The 22,834-nt window shown below is 44.4% G+C and overlaps 1 protein-coding gene across 3 annotated transcripts in view; it reads right to left on the reverse strand.

Annotated features, from left to right (window-relative positions):
* The window catches only part of LOC124772611 (disks large 1 tumor suppressor protein), a 921,529-nt gene that overhangs the window by 656,498 nt on the left and 242,197 nt on the right, over positions 1-22,834 (reverse strand). For all 3 annotated transcript variants that reach the window (XM_047249337.1, XM_047249335.1, XM_047249336.1), the window contains one exon: positions 1,857-1,892. In XM_047249337.1, coding sequence (XP_047105293.1) covers positions 1,857-1,892 — 36 coding nt within the window. The remainder of the gene's footprint in view (positions 1-1,856; positions 1,893-22,834) is intronic.

The raw sequence follows: 22,834 nt of genomic DNA on the forward strand, positions 1-22,834 counted from the left end.
TATACCACCCTCTACGGACTCGCGACTAAGCTGAGTAATAACAGTATCAGTTTAGAAGCGAGGGATCTGGCACGGTGTTGCCATATTATTGTCCAATCCCTGTAAGTTAGGTGATACTGAGGTCTTAGATTAGTAAATGATAAACTAGAAGTAGTGGTTTTTCTATTTGGACTGTATGAAGAGAATGTACAGTGCAGACTGGTGTTAATAAGAAAAGCTTTGCCGAAGAAGATAAATCTAATATTAATTTGTTAGGAAGTTTCTTTTAAGTACTTGTCTAGAGTGTAGCATCATACAAAAATGGTTTAAATGGCACTGAGCACTATGGGACTCAACTTCTGAGGTCATTAGTCCCCTAGAACTTAGAACTACTTAAACCTAACTAACCTAAGGACATCACACACATCCATGCCCGAGGCAGGATTCGAACCTGCGACCGTAGCGGTCTCGCGGTTCCAGACTGCAGCGCCTAGAACCGCACGGCCACTTCGGCCGGTGTTGCATCATACATTATTCGATCAAAAGTATCTGGACATCTATTAATGGACATTACCACGGAGTGTGTCCATACTTCGCCACTGCCGGCCGGAGCGGCCGAGCGGTTCTAGGCGCTACAGTCTGGAACCGTGCGACAGCTACGGTAGCAGGTTCGAATCCTGCCTCGGGCATGGATGTGTGTGATGTCCTCAGGTTAGTTAGGTTTAAGTAGTTCTAAGTTCTAGGGGGCTGATGACCTCAGAAGTTAAGTCCCATAGTGCTCAGAGCCATTTGAACTATTTTTTAACTTCGCCACTATGACAGCTTGAGCTCTATCGGGCGACACTTTCAACAAGGTGTCTGAATGTCTGTGGAGAAGTAGCAGCCCATTTTTTCTCAAGAGCCGTAAACATAAAAAGTAATGAAGTTGGGCGTCAGGGTCTTGAACGAAATAGACTTTATAACTCATCCCAAACGTGTTCTATTGGGTTGAGGTGGGGACCTGGGCAGGCCAGTCCATTTTACGAACGTTACTATCGACAAACGATTCCCTCAGAGATGCTCCTTTATGACAGGATGCATTCCCATCCTAATACAATCATCATCTCCATATATTCCTCCACTGCAAACACCACTCAGTCCTGTAAAAAACGGCGCGGGTTAGCAGCGCGGTGTCAGGCGTCTTGTAACGGTCCGCGCGGCTCCCCCCATCGGAGGTTCGAGTCCTCCCTCGGGCATGGATGTGTGTGTCGTCGTTAGCGTAAGTTAGTTTAAGTTATTTAAATAGTGTGTAAGCTTAGTGACAGATGACCACAGCAGTTTGGTCCCAAAAGACCTTACCACAAATTTCCAAAGTCCTGTGAAATTCGTTCGTAACCTTCTTTTATACTGGAAGGCCGCCGCTCGTGATATCCAGTGGTAAATTTTGCATTACAAGAGGATGTCTGGCAACTTATGATCAGACAGTGTATGGCGTGAATTGTGAACTATAGACAGTGCAAACAAAGAATAGAAGCGTTTATAGTGTGGTGCTACAGAAGAATGCTAAAGATATGAACCTATGAGAGAAGTACGGAAGGCTGTAAATGTGTGAGAGCGGCGCGTGAGTCAAGCTTGGAGAACACAGCCGGTAGAACCTGTGACCGTGGAGGGCGGAGGATGCTGATTCGAGTTCTGGTCCGGCACGCAGTTTCAATCTGCCAGGATGTTTCACATAATCTCTTTTTGAAAGGAATGACGCTCGTACACCGCGCTCGCGGAGGAAAGTGTTGAATTCAAAGGACAGAAAACTGGCTCTCGCACCTACCAAAACACACTCAGTGGACAGTGAGTGACAGGACATGCAAACTGATCACACACGGCGCCAGTAGGATACTCACGTGTTTGCTATCTCCGGGCAACAGCGGCGTGTGCGCCTGAAACACAAACAGGTACCTTGTCAGTTAGGCGGGAGCCACACAAGCGGGCTAGCACACATACACATGGAATATGCAAACCAGGCAGAGCTGTCTCTTTCTGCCCACACACTGTATATGCAATGGGCGCTCCGACACACACACACACACACACACACACACACACACACACACACACACACACAGAGAGAGAGAGAGAGAGAGAGAGAGAGAGAGAGAGAGAGAGAGCGAGAGCTTTATTTATCATAGTCCACTTTCCTGATGATACGAATGGACCGATCATATTGAATAACTTGAATGTGGATTTTCATGATAATCTGTTCATTTTTCTTTCCCTTCTATTCTGTACAATGAATCAAGTTTAGAGTGTCTTTAATGCTATTTTTTCTTTATTTCTTTCTACTACTATCACCTTAATATTTAGATAGACAGAGAAGGATATGCTTCCTGCGCATGGCTATCTAGGGCACAATTAGTTCTAGAGCACAGTAACAGTATAACGCTTTATTATTATTTTTGGCGATTTCACACAGAGACAGTGAGAGATGGTATACACAGTAATGGCATAAACTCGTGGAAAGGTATGACATTTTCATAAGAAACTATACGTTCCTATCCGATCATTTTTATTAAAAGTTGTTGCATCGAATCAAGTCGCCTTAGCGCAAGCAAACGAGTTATTTAGAACTCGAGCGCAGGGCAAGCTACAGTCGCCAGTGTAGCGGTAGGCAGCTGTGGGTGGGAGGAAAGGTAACCTGCGTGGTAATGTCCACAGTGGTGCGCAATGTCCACTGCAGTGGACAGCTGTTTATGGTCGCTCCCTTGGCGTTTTCAATCAGTCCCGAGGCTGCAAATGCACGCAGTCCACCGCAATAGGCACTCCCTACTAGTGCCGTGGTCTGCGTGCATTTGCAGCCTCGGGAATGACTGAAAACGCCAAAGAAGCGGCCGTGAACAGCTGTCTAGTGCAGTGTACACGGCGCACCACAGACTTAAGACAAACAAGCGTAACGTAAGCGGCAGTCGCAGCATCTGAACACTAGGCTCAGCCTCTGAACACTAGGTTAAGCCTCTGAACACCTAACGACACAAATATGACGATTTTACAATCGTTCACAATATAGAAAGCCAAAACTCCAACCAAAGTGATTCTCCTACATAGTTTAAAAGTTACAACACCTTACAGAATCACGAGACAGACGCCGCAAGGCAAGGGGCAAGAAACCGTGCAACGCTGCAGTTTCAGCGGAAGGTGTCGACACAGGTATGTCAAATAATATAGTGTATCACTGTCTCATACGTCGGTCGGCGGACAATAAGATAAACAGTGTCATGAGAAACAGTTAATTAAGAAATGAAAGTGGTTTATCTTGTTAGGTCCTTCGAACTTCACATATAGTATCCCAATAAACAGGGACAGAATAGCATATGTAGTGGTAACAAGAGACTGTGCCGCTAGTCTGTGGTCCGCTGTTGATGTCTATGCGATGCATTTGTTTGCGTACAGTCCTGGTACAAATGGGTTCTTGACGCCCCACATTCAAATCGGCGGCGACCTAACACAACAAATGGTTCAAATGGCTCTGAGCACTATGGGACTTAATTTCTGAGGTCATCAGTCCCCTATAACTACTTAAACCTAACTAACCTAAGGACATCACACACATCCAACCCGAGGCAGGATTCGAACCTGCGACCGTAGCGGTCACGCGGTTCCAAACTGAAGCGCTTAGAACCGCACGGCCACACCGGCCGGCCCTAACAAAACAGACAGCCGATCAATCCGTATGGTTCTGCGGATGTCACGGGACGACCACTCGTCAAACACCTGTGGTCGTACTGTGCGGCACTTTACGCGTGTTTGAAGCATTGGCTCTGTGATGTTGAAGCCGGAGAAGGTAAGAGGTATTACACTACTGGCATTAAAATTGATACACCACGAAGATAACGTGCTACAGACGCGAAATTTAATCGACAGGAAGAAGATGCTGTGATATGCAAATGATTAGCTTTTCAGAGCATTCACACAAGGTTGGCGACACCGACAACGTGCTGACATGAGGAAAGTTTCCAACTGATTTCTCATACACAAACAGCAGCTGACCGGCGTTTCCTGGTGAAACGTTGTTTTGATGCCTCATGTAAGGAGGAGAAATGCGTACAATCACGTTTCCGACTTTGATAAAGGTCGAATTGTAGCCTATCGCGATTGCAGTTTATCGTATCGCGACATTGCTGCTCGCGTTGGTCGAGATGCAATGACTGTTAGCAGAATATGGAATCGGTGGGTTCAGGAGGGTAATACGGAACGCCGTGCTGGATCCAAACGGCCTCGTATCACTAGCAGTCGAGATGACAGGCATCTTATACGCATGGCTGTAGCGGATCGTGCAGCCACGTCTCGATCCCTGAGTCAACAGATGGGGACGTTTGCAAGACAACAACCATCTGCACGAACAGTTCGACGACGTTTTCAGCAACATGGACTATCAACTCGGAGACCATGGCTGCGGTTACCCTTGACGCTGCATCACAGACAGGAGGGCCTGCGATGGTGTACTCAACGACGAACCTGGGTGCACGAATGGCAAAACGTCATTTTTTCGGATGAATCCAGGTTCTGTTTACAGCATCATGATGGTCGCATCCGTGTTTGGCGACATCGCGGTCGCGGTGTACGCAAATTTGAAGCGTGTATTCGTCATCGCCATACTGGCGTATCACCCGGCGTGATGGTACGGGGTGCCATTGGTTACACGTCTCGGTCACCTCTTGTTCGCATTGACGGAACTTTGAACAGTGGACGCTACATTTCAGATGTGTTACGATCCGTGACTCTACCCTTGATTCGATCCCTGCGAAACCCTACATTTCAGCAGGATAATGCACGAGCGGATGTTGCAGGTCCTGTACGGGCCTTTCTGGATACAGAAAATGTTCGACTGCTGCCCTGGCCAGCACATTCTCCAGATCTCTCACCAACTGGAAAGGACTGGTCAATGGTGGCCGAGCAACTGGCACGTCACAATACGCCAGTCACTATTCTTGATGAACTGTGGTATCGTGTTGAAGCTGCATGGGCAGCCGTACCTGTACACGCCATCCAAGCTCTGTTTGACTCAATACCCAGGCGTATCAAGGCCGTTATTACGGCCAGAGGTGGTTGTTCTGGGTACTGATTTCTCAGGATCTACGCACCCCAATTGCGTGAAAACGTAATCATATGTCAGTTCTAGTATGGTATATTTGTCCAATGAACACCCGTTTATCATCTGCATTTTTTCTTGGTGTAGCAATTTTAATGACTAGTAGTGTACATTATAAATGTGCCTGAGTAAAGGAAGAGGCATATTCGCGAAGGACTGAAGTGTACATCGGATGCTTGGTCTGAGGTGGGTACTAGTGGCAGTTCGCCTGAGAGTGCACAGTTCAGTGCCTCGCCACGGCGACCCTGAGATCTGCAGGAGCGAATTCTCTGAGGAGAGTACGTGATGGGCGCGGTCTGCGAGACGTGTGCGCACCGCGCAGCGAGGACTCAACGTCGGCCCCGATGAGTAATATGCCTCGCACTTCTGGCGCCGGGCCAATTTTCTGCGCTGTTGCTTCGCGAGCAGCGAGGGCGCTGCTGATGGCGGTAATGGGCTTTGGACTTTACGTCTGGTCGGCGGCGAGGTCGTTACAGGGCGGCCAACTTCGCCTGGGCCGCGAACAAGGTGCTCCGCCAAGAGTCCGATGCTCCCGCTACCAGAATAACGTGCCGCGCTCGCGACCGCAGCTACCTGCCTACTAAAATTGCAAGGTCTATTGTCTTTAAACACAATCACTCGTACAGCTGGCGGAAGACTCGCAAGAATCACAATTTCGTTGCTCACATATATCATAACAGTTTTGTGACCGAATTATTCTCCAGTATTTAATTATACGATAATTTTTACTGTATTTTAGCTGGCTATTTGATCCTAATGCACACAATAAGCAATTTAAAAAAATTATACATCCCCTGTTGTAACGGAACCTATTAAAGGCTTTACTTTACCGAAGTATGCGATACCCTCCAAATTCAACGAATTTTACGAATATTTATGATTATAGAAAAGTTATTGTGTATGTTAACAATGATTGCATAACATGTCTCCAGAAACAGTCAACCCATTAAATTATACTGAATAACTGACCCACACAAAAGTTAATATCACTTGATCACTGATACAGCAAATGTCACCATGTAAAAACACTAAGTTCATCTTAAATAATTAATATGAAGTACGAAAAATAGTGGCCAACTTACGTATTTTGGATCTCCTTGAATCAAAATCACCCAGTGAAACCTATTTGTTCACTAGGACCGTTTTCACTCAGTATTCTCGTAAACACTCCTATTTTAGACGAAAACCAAAATGTAATTCTTAATAACTCAGGTTATTTACTTATTTATGCAAATTAGAGAAGTCAATTGACAAACTTCTAAAAACCGGCCTTTTTCTAACAAAGAATTATTCTGTCAAGTCAACAAATCTGCCTGTCATTTTAATAACCTGTTAAATCATTTCACTCGATATCAATTAATAACTTTTCTGCACAAATTACGATAACAGATGTACATGTGACTTATAAACGATATCTCTTTTTCGTAGTTCTTTGACAAGGTTATAAATACAAGCAGCAAGAAGGGTGGGGAGCGGAGTCTGAATGTCACTTTGGTAAAGTGTATGTGAGTTATTGTTCGAGGTGGATAAACATTGCAAAGAACATGTAAAAGAAGTGCTACTTTGTGTTGTATCATTGTCTTTGGTGGACAGTGGAATTATGATGGCCACCAGCGTAATAAAAGTAGAGTATTTGAAGTTTAAATATTTGTTGGTTTCGTGGCCGCGCGGTTCTGGCGCTGCAATCTGGAACCGCGAGACCGCTACGGTCGCAGGTTCGAATCCTGCCTCGGGCATGGATGTGTGTGATGTCCTTAGGTTAGTTAGGTTTAAGTAGTTCCAAGTTTCAGGGGACTGATGACCTTAGAAGTTAAGTCCCATAGTGCTCAGAGCCATTAGAACCATTTTTTAAAGCTTGTTGCGTGGAATCGCTACATAATAAAACATTAAGAAACGTGTTTCGATTCGTGACTGGATGAAGAAAAGACATCAGCTCGGTTGCTCAGCATCCTTGCTGAAGTAATTTATGACGGTAGATCCAAGAAGTTCTTTTAACTGTCTTAGAATGTCACCAGAACTGTTACCGTTTCTTATAAATAGAGTTGATTATGCGGTAAGGAATAAAGATATTGTAATGCATGAAGCACTGTCGCCAGAACTGAAATTACATATCATATTGCGTGCATTACAATCGAAAACACTCGGCATGCTATAAGATGTGGTTTTAGTTGGTGATGACAATTTTTCATTAATACCAATAATTATTAAAAGTAATAATTATTACCATTAACAGTAGTAATTATTGGAAGCAGGCCGCATTAAGAAGAGAATGGTTTGCAAACTACTCTCTTGAAGATAGATCTGAACAGTGGCAATATTTCAAAATTCTAACATATGTGAATGGGGAGCACATCAGCGACGTTTTAAATAGATGAATATCTAATGAAGAATGCAGTTTCTCGAATTTGTATAGCCTTCCCTCCTGTCAACAATATTTCTTAACAAAGAGTTGGCCAACTCGAAAGATGGGATTTTAGTCTTTTAGACCAGAACGTTGCCACAGCTAGAATTACACTTGCTTGTAATTTTCTTAATTCGGTTGTATATGTGCTCCTAACTCAATAAATTTTGCCCTGCAGCTCAGATATTGTCAAACCATTTTTGTTACGATCGCACATGACGGTCTCGGCGGCAGCAATATGTTCCTTATTTTTGTAATCAGCATCACTGAAATCCCACAACACCTATGCAAAGCATAGAAGCATAAATATCTAAAAAGCGAACATTATTCTCCGCTTCCCACTTCAATTTCAATTTATCTATACTCTACGAACACACATAACCTCAAAACTCATGCAACTAGAGTCGACAAAGTTGGAACACGCCGAAAGTGTTTAGTTTCACCAACGAGTTGCGCAAACGCGCGGCGCACATGCGCATTGGCCGGCAGCACAGTTGCATGCAACCTAGTGTCGTCGTGTAAACTAGGCTTTAAGTTCGTTGATACGCATCCCATTTGATTTTAAGACGGTGAGCACATCATGTGTGTTTTCACATTAATAACATATTTTAAAGTGTTGTATGCTGGAACAGTGACAAAACCCGCATAAAGGTTGCGATTTTTTCATTCTACATATGGACTTCACGTCGTAGCAAGTACGAGGGTAATGTCCCACATTTTTGTCCATCTTCTACTTTTCTACGTAGTCTCCATCCGTTCTATGGCCGTAAGCCAACGTTGTGGAAGAGCATTTGTTCCCTGCTGGTAAAATCCCTTGTCCTGTAGGCGTAGTCATATTTTCACTGCATTACTGACACTCTCGTCATCTTCAAAGTGTGTTACCCGTGGAGAATCTTTAAGCTCCAACAACTCAGATGAAATGGCTTTTCTTTGAATCTTTGAATATCCGAGGCCGGGCTAGACTGGTTCAAATGGCTCTGAGTACTATGGGACTTACTATCTGAGGTCATCAGTCCCCTAGAACTTAGAACTACTTAAACCTAACCAACCTAAGGACCTCACACACATCCATACGCGAGGCAGGATTCGAACCTGCGACCGTAGAGGCCGCGCGGTTCCAGACTGAAGCGCCTACTAGAACCGCTCGGCCACAGCGGCCGGCTCATTTGGCTGTATGTTGCACGAATTCGTCACCCTAGCATTGTTGACTACTTGCTTAAAACATCTGCACAGCACTGAGCCTTCTGGCTGTGAGCATTCTCTGTTTAAGGGTATACACAACAGAGAGAGCTCTGGTAGTTATGCCACTACGCCTGGAGTTCCCAACAAAATTTTCTCGAGGACCCCCTCATCGAGCACGATTGGTACCTTGTCATATCACAGTACCAAGTACCTAAAAAAGCCAAATTAAGAGTCTCTTTACACGTTTTCTATTGTGAAATCATTGGCAATAAATTAACAACGGCCGATTGCCGTCGGAAATGCGAGTTTCTGTGTAAAGTGACTGTCAATTGTCAGCTGCAAAGAGGCAGCGCGCAGTCTAACGGCATACAGAAGAACTATTTGCCTCTATCTAATTATAGTTTTGCGCTAGAGTGTGCTAGTGTCAGTTGGCTCTAGGAAGACGCTAGACGCAGAAGTTAGCGTTCGCTAAAGCTCTGTTCATGCAGCAAGCGGCCAAAACAAAAAAATCTGTTATCATACGAAATATATTTCATATATTTTTTATTCTAATAGCATCTTTCGGACCCCTCTGGCATAGCTCACGGACCCCTGGGGGTCCGCAGACCACCTGTTGGGAACCACTGCACTACGCCATCTGTTGGCTGACGACATTGAAACCATTATCAGAAGATCTACTATCCCCCAGATGGCATACGCCGCCATCGGATCACAATCGCCGTCGTCTTTCCAGGTGTACTAATTTTTTTCTTTTTTCCAGCAATGTATTTTACCATTATAATACCTTGACGCAACGCACTCCGCTACCGCTGACGAAGCTGAAAGCTAGAAATGTTTTATAGTCAACACCACTCGGAAATAATCTAACTTTCAAGGCTTATTTCGGAGGTTTATATATATATATATATATATATATATATATATATATATATATATATATACCGGGTGATCAAAAAGTCAGTATACATTTCAAAACTTAATAAACCACGGAATAATGTAGATAGAGAGGTAAAAATTGACACACATGCTTGGAATGACATGGGGTTTTATTAGAACAAAAAAAAAGTATTGCTAGACGCGTGAAAGATCTCTTGCGCGCGTCGTTTGGTGGTGATCGTGTGCTCAACCGCCACTTTCGCCATGCTTGGCCTCCCAGGTCCCCAGACCTCAGTCCGTGCGATTATTGGCTTTGGGGTTACCTGAAGTCGCAAGTGTATCGTGATCGACCCACATCTCGCGGGGTGCTGAAAGACAACATCCGACGCCAATGCCACACCATTAACTCCGGACATGCTTTACAGTACTGTTCACAACATTATTCCTCGACTACAGCTATTGTTGAGGAATGATGGTGGACATATTGAGCTTTTCCTGTAAAGAACATCATCTTTGCTTTGTCTTACTTTGTTATGCTAATTATTGCTATTCTGATCAGATAAAGCGCCATCTGTCGTACATTTTTTGAACGTTTGTATTTTTTTGGTTCTAATAAAACCCCATGTCATTCCAAGCATGTGTGTCAATTTGTACCTCTCTAACTACATTATTCCGTGATTTATTCAGTTTTCAAATTTATACTCTGACTTTTTGATCACCCGGTATATTGTTGTATATAAATTTCAGAAAATTGATGTCCAGTCACTGACCTTAAAAGTATGAAGAAAATCGAAAACAGCCATTCCATACAGTCCCCTTGCCAGTGGCAAACAGCGTCATTCGACAAGTAGATTGCTGCGCACTGCCTCCGCTGTTTGACTGAGCCTCTATTGCTTCCTTCATTCGTTCACTGCTAACTGGTGGATATTTTTCAAGGGTGGACAATTCGCTTTTTTCTCTTTTTTAATTTTTACTTTCACTTTGCTCCAAACATTCATCAATTTCGTCGCATTTCCTACTCCACAAAACGTGTACTGGAAAAAAAATTTCTGATATTTTTAGATCCCCTTTGCTTCCACTCATTTTTTTTTACCGTATATTCTCTTCCCCTGAGACACATTAGAGAGTAGCAAAGCAAGAATTACTAAAAACTGCGGCGCCGCGAACGGTGAGTGCCGCGGCGGAAAAGCAAGCAGCGGGCCAACTCGGCGTGCATTACGCCTCATTACTGTCGAAACGGGCCCATCAGCGCGACTTCTCCCAGAGCAAAGCAGAACTCATTGGCCGCCAGTTACGTGTTATCAGCGGCGGAATGGCACTCCACACACGCCGGCTGCCCGCGCAAACAAATCAAATGTTATGCTTGCTGCCCCGACACTCGGTGTGTCGACCGTTCGGCTGTGAACAACGCGGGTCAGCCTCACAATTAAATTCACGTTGGATATCGTGTGGCCGGGTAGCGCCGATGAAATACATTTTACAGTTTTCCCCCGAAATACATCCACTTTCGCCATGCCGTGCTGGCGGCTATCGTGTACCATATCAGAAATGGATCATACCGCGACTAGAGGCTGTTTTTATAAAAAAAAAAAAAAGTGTCGCATATTCCGTTAGTAGGTAGTATTGGTCAAATCTACGAGGTCCGTTCAATAAACAACGAGCATAATTTCTTTACGGTCATAATTCCTCGAGCTAGAATTTAGTTTTGTGATAGTCTGTTAGCTCACTTTGCAACAAACACGCCGTTCTAGTTTCACTGCTGGCACTCGTGAATTCTCCCCCCTCCCTCCCGCTGTGGGACGTAGACAAACAGAGACGTGTATAATGTCGCTTACCACAACAATGGAAGTTGCATGCAACGCACAATATGCGGCTTTGAAATTTTGCTTGGGTCTTGGATTTTCTAGTCCCGACAAGATTCAATATTGTCCCGATTTTGAAAAATACTGCTAAGAGCTTGGCTCAAGTACTGACGTATCGCCATATGTTAGAGCAACTTGTCAATGCAGCTTCAGTGAGTTTTATTTATGGTTGATTGATATGAGGGAGGGGACCGAACAGTTTTTCAAATGGTTCAAATGGCTCTGAGCACTATGGGACTCAACTGCTGAGGTCATTAGTCCCCTAGAACTTAGAACTAGTTAAACCTCTAACTAACCTAAGGACATCACAAACATCCATGCCCGAGGCAGGATTCGAACCTGCGACCGTAGCGGTCTTGCGGTTCCAGACTGCAGCGCCTTTAACCGCACGGCCACTTCGGCCGGCGAACAGTTTTTATTTATATCAACAAGCTTATGTTGACAACGTCTCCTCACGGATGGCAGCGCGGGATTAGCCGAGCAGTCTTAGGCGCTGCAGTCATGGACTGTGCGGCTGGTCCCGACGGAGGTTCGAGTCCTCCCTCGGGCATGGGTGTGTGTGTTTGTTCTTAGGATAATTTAGGTTAAGTAGTGTGTAAGCTTAGGGACTGATGACCTTAGCAGTTAAGTCCCATAAGATTTCACACACATTTGAACATTCTCACGGATGGCGTTGCATATTGCTATCATGTACCGACGATGCAAGCACCTTCTAGATCCAGCAACATCATTCAAGAAAATACCAGACTTCTGCTGTAGTATGGAGATGGAACTATTTGAGCAGCGCCACGCGGAAGAATCGGGCAGTCACCATTTGAATAACGACCTGATAAGACTATTCTTTCTAAAAGTAATACGAAGAACGAGGGCAATTTAGCAATGTCTGAAGTGTTTACTGCGGGTATATAGCGCGTGAAGTGTATTGTGACGTGTTCAAATGGCTCTGAGCACTATGGGACTAAACTTCTGAGGTCATCAGTCCCCTAGACTAACGGTCGCGCGGTTCCGGACTGTAGCGCCCAGAACCGCTCGGCCACCCCGGCCGGCTATTGTGACGTGTACTTCGATGAATAAAGAGTTATTGTCGACTGTTTACCGTCTAATAAACGTATCATAGCTTACGAAAATGCCTACGGATGGAAAGAGAAAGTGTCACTTTTCGCATGATTACACAAAAGTGTGGTCTTTTGCCAAGAAACGACGTACGAATCAGGATGCGTTCTGTGAGATTTGTAGCTATTTCATTTAAGTAACTCACGGAGGTAAGGCAGATATGAGGCATCACATTTCTACGGAGAATCATACAAACAGATTCGCGGTAGCATCGACGTCAAAGCCTATTTCTACATTCATGATTAAACAAGATAACCGGGAAGAATTGCTCGTTGCTGCTGCAGAACCAACAACAGTTTATAAAGTTGTAAAGCATAATCAATCCACCAGTTCTCTTGACTGGACCGTAAAACTGAATGCAGCAATGTATCCTGACTCCAAAGTCGCCGCAATGCAGTCTACAGCCAGGTCAAAGCTACAACGATTGTTAAAAATATTCTCGTACCAAACTCAATTGCAAGACATTTCATTTTTCAGCAGAGGCACCGACGCATCGGACCTCAAGGCTCAAGAGATGTTTCCTTTATTGTCCAGTACTTAACTGAAACTAGTCCGCCCCCGGTAGCTGAGTGGTCAGTGCGACAGACTGTCAATCCTAAGAGCTCGGGGTCGATTCTCGGCTGGGTCGGACATTCTCTCCGCTCAGGTACTGGTGTTGTCCTATCATCATCATTTCGTACCCATCGACGCGCAAGTCGCCGAAGTGGCGTCAAATGGAAAGACTTGCACCAGGCGAGCGGTCTACCCGACGGGAGGCCCTCGTCACACGCCATTATTTTAGTATTACTTTACTGAAACTGACGGAATCCAACAGAAGCTGTTGAAGTTTGATTCGCTGAGTGACGAAACATCGGTGACAATTGCAAAGTTTTGTCTAGACACTTTAAGACAACTTCAAATACCATTAGTTAAGTTAACTGCTTTTAATGGAGACGATACAACTTCGAAGGGTTCTTATGACACGGCCAGCGGAATGTATTTCGCCAAATTAAAGAAGAAATATAGAAGGAATTAGACGCCCTTCCCATATTCTCCACAATACTGTACCAGGCGCCGCTGAGATCTTAACTGTCGACATTGGATTAATCGTAATGAAAATATTCAATTATTTTTCAAATACACGGTAAGGACAGAGAAGATGAAAGAGTTGTGCTTATACGTTTATGTCAATCATCAGACTCTTCTTTCTCACTCAAAAACAAGATGGCTGTTATTAATGGCCGCAGTTGAGAGAATTTTCAAGTTTTGGATTCCACTAAAATAATTTTTTGACGCCGAAGACAGGAAACCTAAAATAATTTCAGTTTTTTTCAGTAGTCCTATCCGTGAAATTTACTTCATGTTTCCGCAGTCACACTTGGCTCTCTTTAAAAAAATATATAAAAAGCGTAGAGAAGAATAAAGTCTCGATAACTGATATAAGAAATATATTAATCGACACTCCAAGATATCTTAATGAAAGGAAGACTGCCAATTTTATTGGCGTGCAAACCAAGATCACTTTGAGTAAATTAAAAGAATGAGAACCCTAACCCAGAAATAATTAATTTAGTTTCGAAATTTGAGGAGAAGTCAATGGCTTTCTATACCACAGCATTTGATTATTAGAGAAATTGGCTATTTCTTTTAATAAAGATCAAGTATTTGATTTGATGACGCTATCTGAAGCCCCTGATTGGATGATGATTCAAAACACTATTCTATACCTGACTGTCAACGGCCTTGCCGCAGTGGTAACAACGGTTCCCGTCAGATCACCGAAGTTAAGCGCTAAGCTAGCATTTGGATGCGTCACCGTGCGAGCCTGCCGAGCGCTGTTGGCAAACGGAGTGCACGCAGCCCTTGTGAGGCCAAATGTGGAGCTACTTAACTGAGAAGTAGCGCCTCTGGTCACGGAAACTGAGACAGCGGCCGGGAAAGCGTTGTGCTGACCATATGCCCCTCCAATCGGTATCCGGTGACCTCTATTGACTGAAGATGACGCAGCGGCCGATCGGTACCGTTAGACCTTCCGAGGTCTGTTCCGAAGTAGTATTCTATACTTGATTAAAAATGGTGTGAAGATTTTCGGTGACAATTGTTTTCAGGAATATATGTACCTGAAGAGCTTTTTAAAAACTACGCGTGACTCGGAAGAATGGAAGTCTAAACAGTCCGTGGAATAAAGGTGGATTTATCCTGAACGCAGACGCCAAGTGCTGATATTATGCGAGTATCTGTTGTCTATTTCCGCAAACAACGCAACTGTGGAAAGAATAGTTCGAAAAAGAAAAGCTCGTTTTCTGTTATTGCGGTTATGATAAGAGAGTTTTGGTGGCAGTCAGTAAAACAAAGGTTTATTGTTGCGGTGAGATATTTTCGCGATGTTTCAATTACCAACTTCCTCCTCCGAATTGTTGTTGAGTCACAGGGGGAAATGGCTATCGTAATAAAATAAGAGAAATCAGAGCTCGCACAGAGAAAACTGCGTGTTCGTTTTTCCCATGTTCTATTCGAGAAGGGAACGGTCGAGAAATAGTCCAGAAGTGGTTCTACGCACCCTCTGCCAAGCACTGAAGTGTCAACATGTAATAACTCTAAAGTAACGAATGATGGATAAGAACAACCTGCATGTCTTACAGATAATGAAACAACATACGATATATTTAATTACTGCAGAGTAGTCATCTAGATTGTACGTAGATCTTATGAAGTGTAAGAAATATAGCCGGCCGTTGTGACCGAGCGATTCTAGGCGCTTCAGTCCGGAACCGCGCTGCTGCTGCGGTCGCAGGTTCGAATCCTGCCTTGGGCATGGATGTGTGTGATGCCCTTAGGTTAGTTAGGTTTAAGTAGTTCTAAGTCTAGGGGATTGATGACCTCAGATGAGATGTTAAGTTCCATAGTGCTTAGAGCAATTTGAACCTTTTTAAGAAATATATGTGATACGGAATTCCTTCTGCAAAGTTGACGTAAATTGTAAATCGTGAAATTTGCGGAAAAAGCTCTTCAAGAAGAGGAGGTACAAATAACTCCGTAGTTGGAACTTTAAAATATTAACATACATCTGAATACGAAGGATCCATGACGGTAGCGTTTTCGCCGTCTTCCACTTCATTTACACTTTTTAAAAAAATAAATTAAATTAAAAAATTAATGTAAAATAAGAGACTTTTTCGTAAAACCTTGATGAAAAATGGAATAAGTCTAACCGTAAATCAAAAGAAACTGATCAAAAGAAACTGACAAATTGATGTGTGAAAAAATTGCCCTTCCATAACTTTCAGGTTTCGGGATTCAACGTTTAGTGCAATTTATTATGCCAAGTTGCAATCTGGTCACTGGTAAGTCTGGGTACCATTTCTTTTCATTTTCTAATCACGTAATTCCATTATACGTTGTAATCGTTAGTTACACATACGTAGTATCTCTTCCAAAGTGATTCACCAGTACTGCATCCTTTTTTATGACGATGGTCAATTACTCTGATGATGGACGTGTAGGCCGAAAATTAGTTAACCAAATAAATTAATACTGTAGAATATCTAAATTTTTGTGCTTTTCTTAGACGAATTGCTCTACCAGGCGGCGACGCTAGAATCGATTAACATGTCAATTACGTTAAGTAAGGCACGAAAAAAAAAAAGCAATTTCGTTAAATAAATATTCTAACATTTTTCACAGAGATTTTATTTAACTATGTTAATGTGGATCCTATAACACCACCTCCTTTGCACATTCCTAATAATGAGTCACTGTCTTGAGACAGTTCCATACCAGCTGCGTGGACGACAGTCCCTCTTCGGCGTCGGTGAGTCACTGTTTGCTCCTCGCGCCTTGCTATACAACCAAAGAGCTTCGGTTATCTCGGCTCACCAACGATGTTTATAAACACTGTCCCTTCGAATACCTGAGCTTGGCTTGTTTTCCAGTCTCTGTGAAATAAGTGAAGCCTGGTTCACGAAGCGCCAAATACCTTTTCAGAGGCGAGAAGCAGCATGATAATCTTATGCCTTGACCTTTTCTGCCCACGTCCCGTTCCTATTTCAGTACATACAAAACATTTCTACACGTGTTTCTTACATTCACAGCGCCAGTTTTTCACCTAGTGGCCAAAACTGGAACTATTTTTTTCCAACGTAAATCGATTCCGCAATAAAGCATTAGTATATCTACCAAGTTTCGATGCCAAATGATAATTGCAGCCCACCCCGGACCTCTTTGAGTAGCTGCACTTTAATTACAAACACCCAGGACGAAAGCATCAAGAAGGGAAGATATGTGAGCGAGCCTAGCAACCCTCGGGTTGAAGACAAAGAGAGATACACAGTTTTCATTGCTTATCGTGCCAAATATAAGACTGTTATAAACAAGGAAAGATGCGTAATATACAATATATACGAGATCCACGAAGGGAAAAAAAACTTAGAGACCAAGAGAAGAAATTTTGGTCTTATGTCAGAGCGGTATGTGGATCAAAACAAAATGTCCAGATACTCTGTGATCAAAATGGTACTGAAACAGAGGATGACAAAGGCCCAAATACTAAATGTCTTTTTCCAAAGCTGTTTCACAGAGGAAGACTGCACTGTAGTTCCTTCTCTAGATTGTCGCACAGATGACAAAATGGTAGATATCGAAATAGATGACAGAGGGATAGAAAAACAATTAAAATCGCTCAAAAGAGGAAAGGCCGCTGGACCTGATGGGATACCAGTTCGATTGTACACAGAGTACACGAAGGAACTTGCCCCACTTCTTGCAGCGGTGTACCGTAGGTCTCTAAAAGAGTGTAGCGTTCCAAAAGATGGGAAAAGGGCACAGGTCATCCCCATTTTCAAGAAGGGACGTCGAACAGATGTGCAGAACTATAGGCCTTTATCTCTAGCGTCGATCAGTTGTAGAATTTTGGGACATGTATTATGTTCGAGTATGTATTATGTTCTGGAAACTATAAGTCTACTCTGTAGGAATCAGCACGGGTTTCGAAAAAAACGATCGTGTGAAACCCAGCTGGCGTTATTCGTCCACGAGACTCAGAGGGCCATAGACACGGGTGCCCAGGTAGATGCCGTGTTTCTTGACTTCGGCAAGGCGTTTGATACAGTTTCCCACAGTCGATTAATGAACAAAGTAAGAGCATATGGATTATCAGACCAATTGTGTGATTGGATTGAAGAGTTCCTAGATAACAGAACGCAGCATGTCATTCTCAATGGAGAGAAGTCTTCCGAAGTAAGTGATTTCAAGTGTGCCGCAGGGGAATGTCGTAGGACCATTGCTACTCACAATATATATTAATGACCTTGTGGATAACATTTGGAAGTTCATTGAGGCTTTTTGCGGATGATGCTGTAGTATATCGAGAGGTTGTAACAATAGAAAATTGTACTGAAATGAAGGAGGATCTGCAACGAGTTTTCACATGGTGCAGGAAATGGCAATTGAATTTGACAAGTGTAATGTGCTGCGAATACATAGAAAGAAAGATCCTTTATCATTTAGCTACAATATAGTAGGTCAGCAACTGGAAGCAGTTAATTCCATAAATTATCCGGGAGTAGGCATTAGGAGTGATTTAAAATGGAATGACCATATAAAATTTCGGTTAAGCAGATGCCAGACTGAGATTCATTGGAAGAATCCTATGGAAATGCGGTCCGAAAACAAAGGAAGTAGGTTACAGTACACTTGTTCGCCCTCTGCTTGAATACTGCTCATCGGTGTAGGATCCGTACCAAACAGGGTTGACAGAAGAGATTCGAGTAGATAAGATCCAACGGAGAGCAGCGCGCTTCGTTACTGTATCATTTAGTAATCGCGAAAGCGTTACGGAGATGATAGATAAACTCCAGTGGAAGACTCTGCAAGAGAGACGCTCAGTAGCTCACTACGGGCTCTTGTCAAAGTTTCAAGAACTCACCTTCAGCGAGGAGTCAAGCAGCATATTGCTCCCTCCTACGTATATCTCGCGAAGAGACCATGATGATAAAATCAAAGAGATTAGAGCCGACACAGAGGCATACCGACAATCTTTCTTTCCACGAACAATACGAGACTGGAATAGAAGGGAGAACCGATAGAGGTGCTCAAAGTACCCTCCGCCACACACCGTCAGATGGCTTGCGGAGTATGGATGTAGATGCAGATGTAGGTGGTCATATCAGAAAGGGTATAATACAGAGGTTGCAGTCTTTCGCCAATACTGTTTTATCTGTACATCGAAGAAGCAATGACGAAAATAGAAGAAAGATTCTGGAGCGGCACTAAAATTGAGGGTGTGAGGATATAAATAATAAAATTCCCTGACGATATTCCTTCTAAGTGAAAGTGAGAAAGAATTGCAGGACGTGTTGAAGGAATGAATATTCCATGCGCTCACTATGAACTGAGAGTAAACCAAAGAAAGGTGAAAGTGAAATGGCTCTGAGCACTATGGGACTTAACATCTATGGTCATCAGTTCCCTAGAACTGAGAACTACTTAAACCTAACTAACCTAAGGACAGCACACAACACCCAGTCATCACGAGGCAGAGAAAATCCCTGACCCCGCCGGGAATCGAACCCGGATGAAAGTGAGCCGGCCGGGGTGGCCGAGCGGTTCTAGGCGCTACAGTCTGGAACCGCGCGATCGCTGCGGTCGCAGGTTCGAATCCTGCCTCGGGCTTGGATGTGTGGGATGTCCTTAGGTGAGTTAGGTTTAAGTAGTTCTAGGGGACTGATGACCTTAGAAGTTAAGTCCCGTAGTGCTCAGAGCCATTTTTGATGAAAGTGATGAGGAGTAGCAGTAATATTAGCGATAAACTTGACATCACAAGCGGACATAGTGCAGACCTTCTCTTATTTTGGAAGCAAAATAAAAAGACAACGCGTGAGTCAAGGAGTACATAAAAAGCAGACAACCGCAGGCAAGAGGGCATTCCTCGGCAGCAGAGCATTCCTTGGCAGCAGAAGTCTACAAGCGTCAAACATCTGAAATTCAGAAATAAATTTCTAAGAATGCTCTTTTGGAGCACATTGTATCGAAGAGAATCACGGAGTGTGCAGAAAACGGAAATTAGTTAATCTAAGCCGGCCGTTGTAGCCGAGAGGTTCTAGGCGCTTCAGTCCGGAACCGCGCTGCTGCTACGGTCGCAGGTTCGAATTCTGCCTCGGGCATGGATGGCTGTGATGTCCTTAGGTTAGTTAGGTTTTAGTAGTTCTAAGTCTAGGGGACTGATGACCTCAGATGTCAAGTCCCGTAGTGCTCAGAGCCATTTAAACCATTTAGATAATCTAAGTGACTGAGATGTGGTGCTACGGAAGTACGCTTAAAATTAGGTGAACTGATAAGAAATAAGGAGATTCTCTTCAAAATCGGCGAGGAGAGGAATATGTGGAAAACGTTGAAATGATAAAGGCATAGCTGTTAAGACATCCATGGTATTTGACGGAACTGTAGAGCGTAAGACACAGTTCGGAATGCATCCAGTAATTACTGGTGGACGCTGTGTGCAAATGCTACTCTGATATGTAGAGGGTGGTACAGTAAACTAATACGTGGCGGGTCACGACAAAATAATCAGAACACTGATGATAAAAGAATGAAAATAAAAGTCATTAACCGGGCAGGGACTGGGAGGCGAATCGGCAAGTTTTGATTTAAAGCTCACAGCTGAGTGATTATACGAGAAAGGCAATCCGGAACATCCGAATGTTTCTGTGGAAGTAATATGGGTTCCCCTCGCAACTATTCCCTTTTTGTCATGACTCTTTCGGCTCGAACTACAGCTTTAACTCTGTTACGGCGATGGAAACTCGCGAACAGTTGCCGCAGAATGAGGATATTAGATCTATTAAGCACTTAGGATTGTCGGCAGCTTATGGCCCGGAAACTGAAGCCCGCCTCGAGCGAGTACGGCCGTAAGCGGGATGCGAGCGGTGTAATAAGCTGGAATGAAATACGTCCACAACTGGGCGACGGTGAGCGGGGCCCGTCTGCATCTGAATGCGGGAAGTTAGTTACGGGGAAGGTCCGCGAGGAGCCGGAGCCAGTGGACGCATGGGACTGTGTGTGTGTGTGTGTGTGTGTGTGTGTGTGTGTGAGAGAGAGAGAGAGAGAGAGAGAGAGAGAGAGAGAGAGAAAGGGGGGGGAGAGACCCCGTACATCACACCCCGGGGGAAATCTGCCGTCGTGCAGCGGGCTACATTTCCATAGCGGCCGCCATTAGCATAGCAAAGTTGATTTGTCGCAGCAAACACGCGGAGCTGTCCCATCCCCGACGGGACCGCTAATCAACGATAATTCGTCCAGTGTCGCGCCGTCAGAGCGGTCGGCCGCTCTGATAGTGCTTGCGGGCAGTTCTACCTGCCAACTTCCGCCTTTTTATGTATATCTTTTTTTTAGTAAAATTAAAAAAATGAGTACTTGCAAACTGTGACGGATTTCGTTGTTTGGCCGACTGGTGTGTCACGAGTCGACCGATCCCGCTGGTATGCTCGAACTGTGGAAGCTTTTTTTTTTTTTTAATTAAAAAAGTTTGTAATTCAAGTTGCTTAGTCACGAGATCAAAACGCCGCAATTGAGCACACACAGTAACCTAATTTTCCGGCATAACGACGCCAGTATGAGAGAGACTAACTGAATCAGCTCATCTGATACACAACTACACTAAGCAAGCCACCTTGTGGTGAACGGCGTAGAGTATTTCTAGGACTGCTGTCCGTTCCATTCGTGAATGGTAAGCATAAAGAACAGCAGTCGGTGTGGCCCCTTTTGAGCTCTTATTTTTGTGGCTCCTGCCGGCTTGATTTCGTTAGATATGTGCATGAGGAAGTAATACGTTGGCGGACCCTTCTTGATACGTAACCTCTCGGACTCAGGCAGTAATTCTCTGCGTGATACTCTTATAGCGTCTGCGACCCTAGTTGGATGGTGATCTCCGTCACGCTCTCTCGAGGTAACTGGACGAAAGACGTCGTCCTTCTTTGGAGCTTCCCTGCAGACTGAATTCGACTTCCACCACAACAAAATTTCAGAGGTTGTATAGTAATGTTTTCAGAGCATTTTACTGTCAGAGACTCGTGGTCAACGGTGGCCAATTTCTAAGTAATTGCATTTCGTTTGATTTCTTACTCTCATTTATCTTTGTTCCTTTACTGCAGCCGCGCGGAGTGGCCGCGCGGTTTGAGGCGCAATGTCACGAATTGCGCCGGAGCTTCGAGTCCCCCCTCGGGCATGAGTGTGTGTCTTGTCCTTAGCATAAGTTAGTTTAAGTAGTGTGTAAGTCTAGGGACCAACGACCTCAGCAGTTTGGTCCCTTAGGAATTCACAGACATTTGAACATTTGAACCTTTACTGCACTGATATCTGCACAACAGCGCAAATGCCTTTGTCTTGTTTGGAAACAAGCTACACTGATAGAAAAAAAATCGCAGCACGAAGAAGGAGTTGTTCGACATACACGAAAGTTGGTAAGCGTGTTACTAGATCTGATAGATGATGTCTATTCAGATTTCGCGCCAGTCGCGAAAGATTGGCGCTGGTACCGCCATTATGAGGATGGAAGTTAGGTATTGCTTTAAATACACGCTCTAACGCTTGTGAACGTTAGTTACGTTGGACATGGGACGTGGTGTATTGATGAGAGTCAAGAACGACTTTAAGGCGGCAAAGATGCCATTACCAACACCTCATCGAGTTTGCACGGGATCATGTAAAAGGGCTACCAGAAACCCGCCAGGGTAGCCGAGAGCGCTAATGCGCTGCTTCCTGAACTCGGGTAGGCGCGCCGGCCCCGGATCGAATCCGCCTGGCGGATTAACGACGAGGGCCGGTGTGCCGGCCAGCCTGTATGTGGTTTTTAGGCGGTTTTCCACATCCTGCTAGGTGAATACTGGGCTGGTCCCCAAGTTGCGCCTCAGTTACACGACTCACAGACATTTGAATACGTTCGCACTATTTCATGACTTACACTAGATGCAGAGAGCCTGGGTAGGCTACTTCCGTCCCGTGGGGTTCGGGGTGGCGGCAGGAAGGGCATCCGGCAACCCTCTGCCATTAACACTGCCAAATCCGTAATAACAAGGCCGACCCCGCGTTGGAGCGGGACTAAGGCCCGAGAAAGAAAGAAATGTAAAAGGGCTACGAGAAGCTTATTGTTCCTTCTGGGATACTGCAGAAGGACTTGGCAGGAATGTAGCCACTGTACATGACTGCTGACAGCGACTGCCATGGGAATGTGCGGTCGCAAGAAGACCGGGCTCCGGACGGCCACGTGGCACTACCGAGAGGGAAGACCATCGTCTTCGAATATGGCCCTGGCGCATCCTACTGCATCTG

The sequence above is a fragment of the Schistocerca piceifrons genome, chromosome 2 (assembly GCF_021461385.2).
Source record: "Schistocerca piceifrons isolate TAMUIC-IGC-003096 chromosome 2, iqSchPice1.1, whole genome shotgun sequence".
NCBI classification, from domain to species: Eukaryota; Metazoa; Arthropoda; class Insecta; order Orthoptera; family Acrididae; genus Schistocerca; species Schistocerca piceifrons.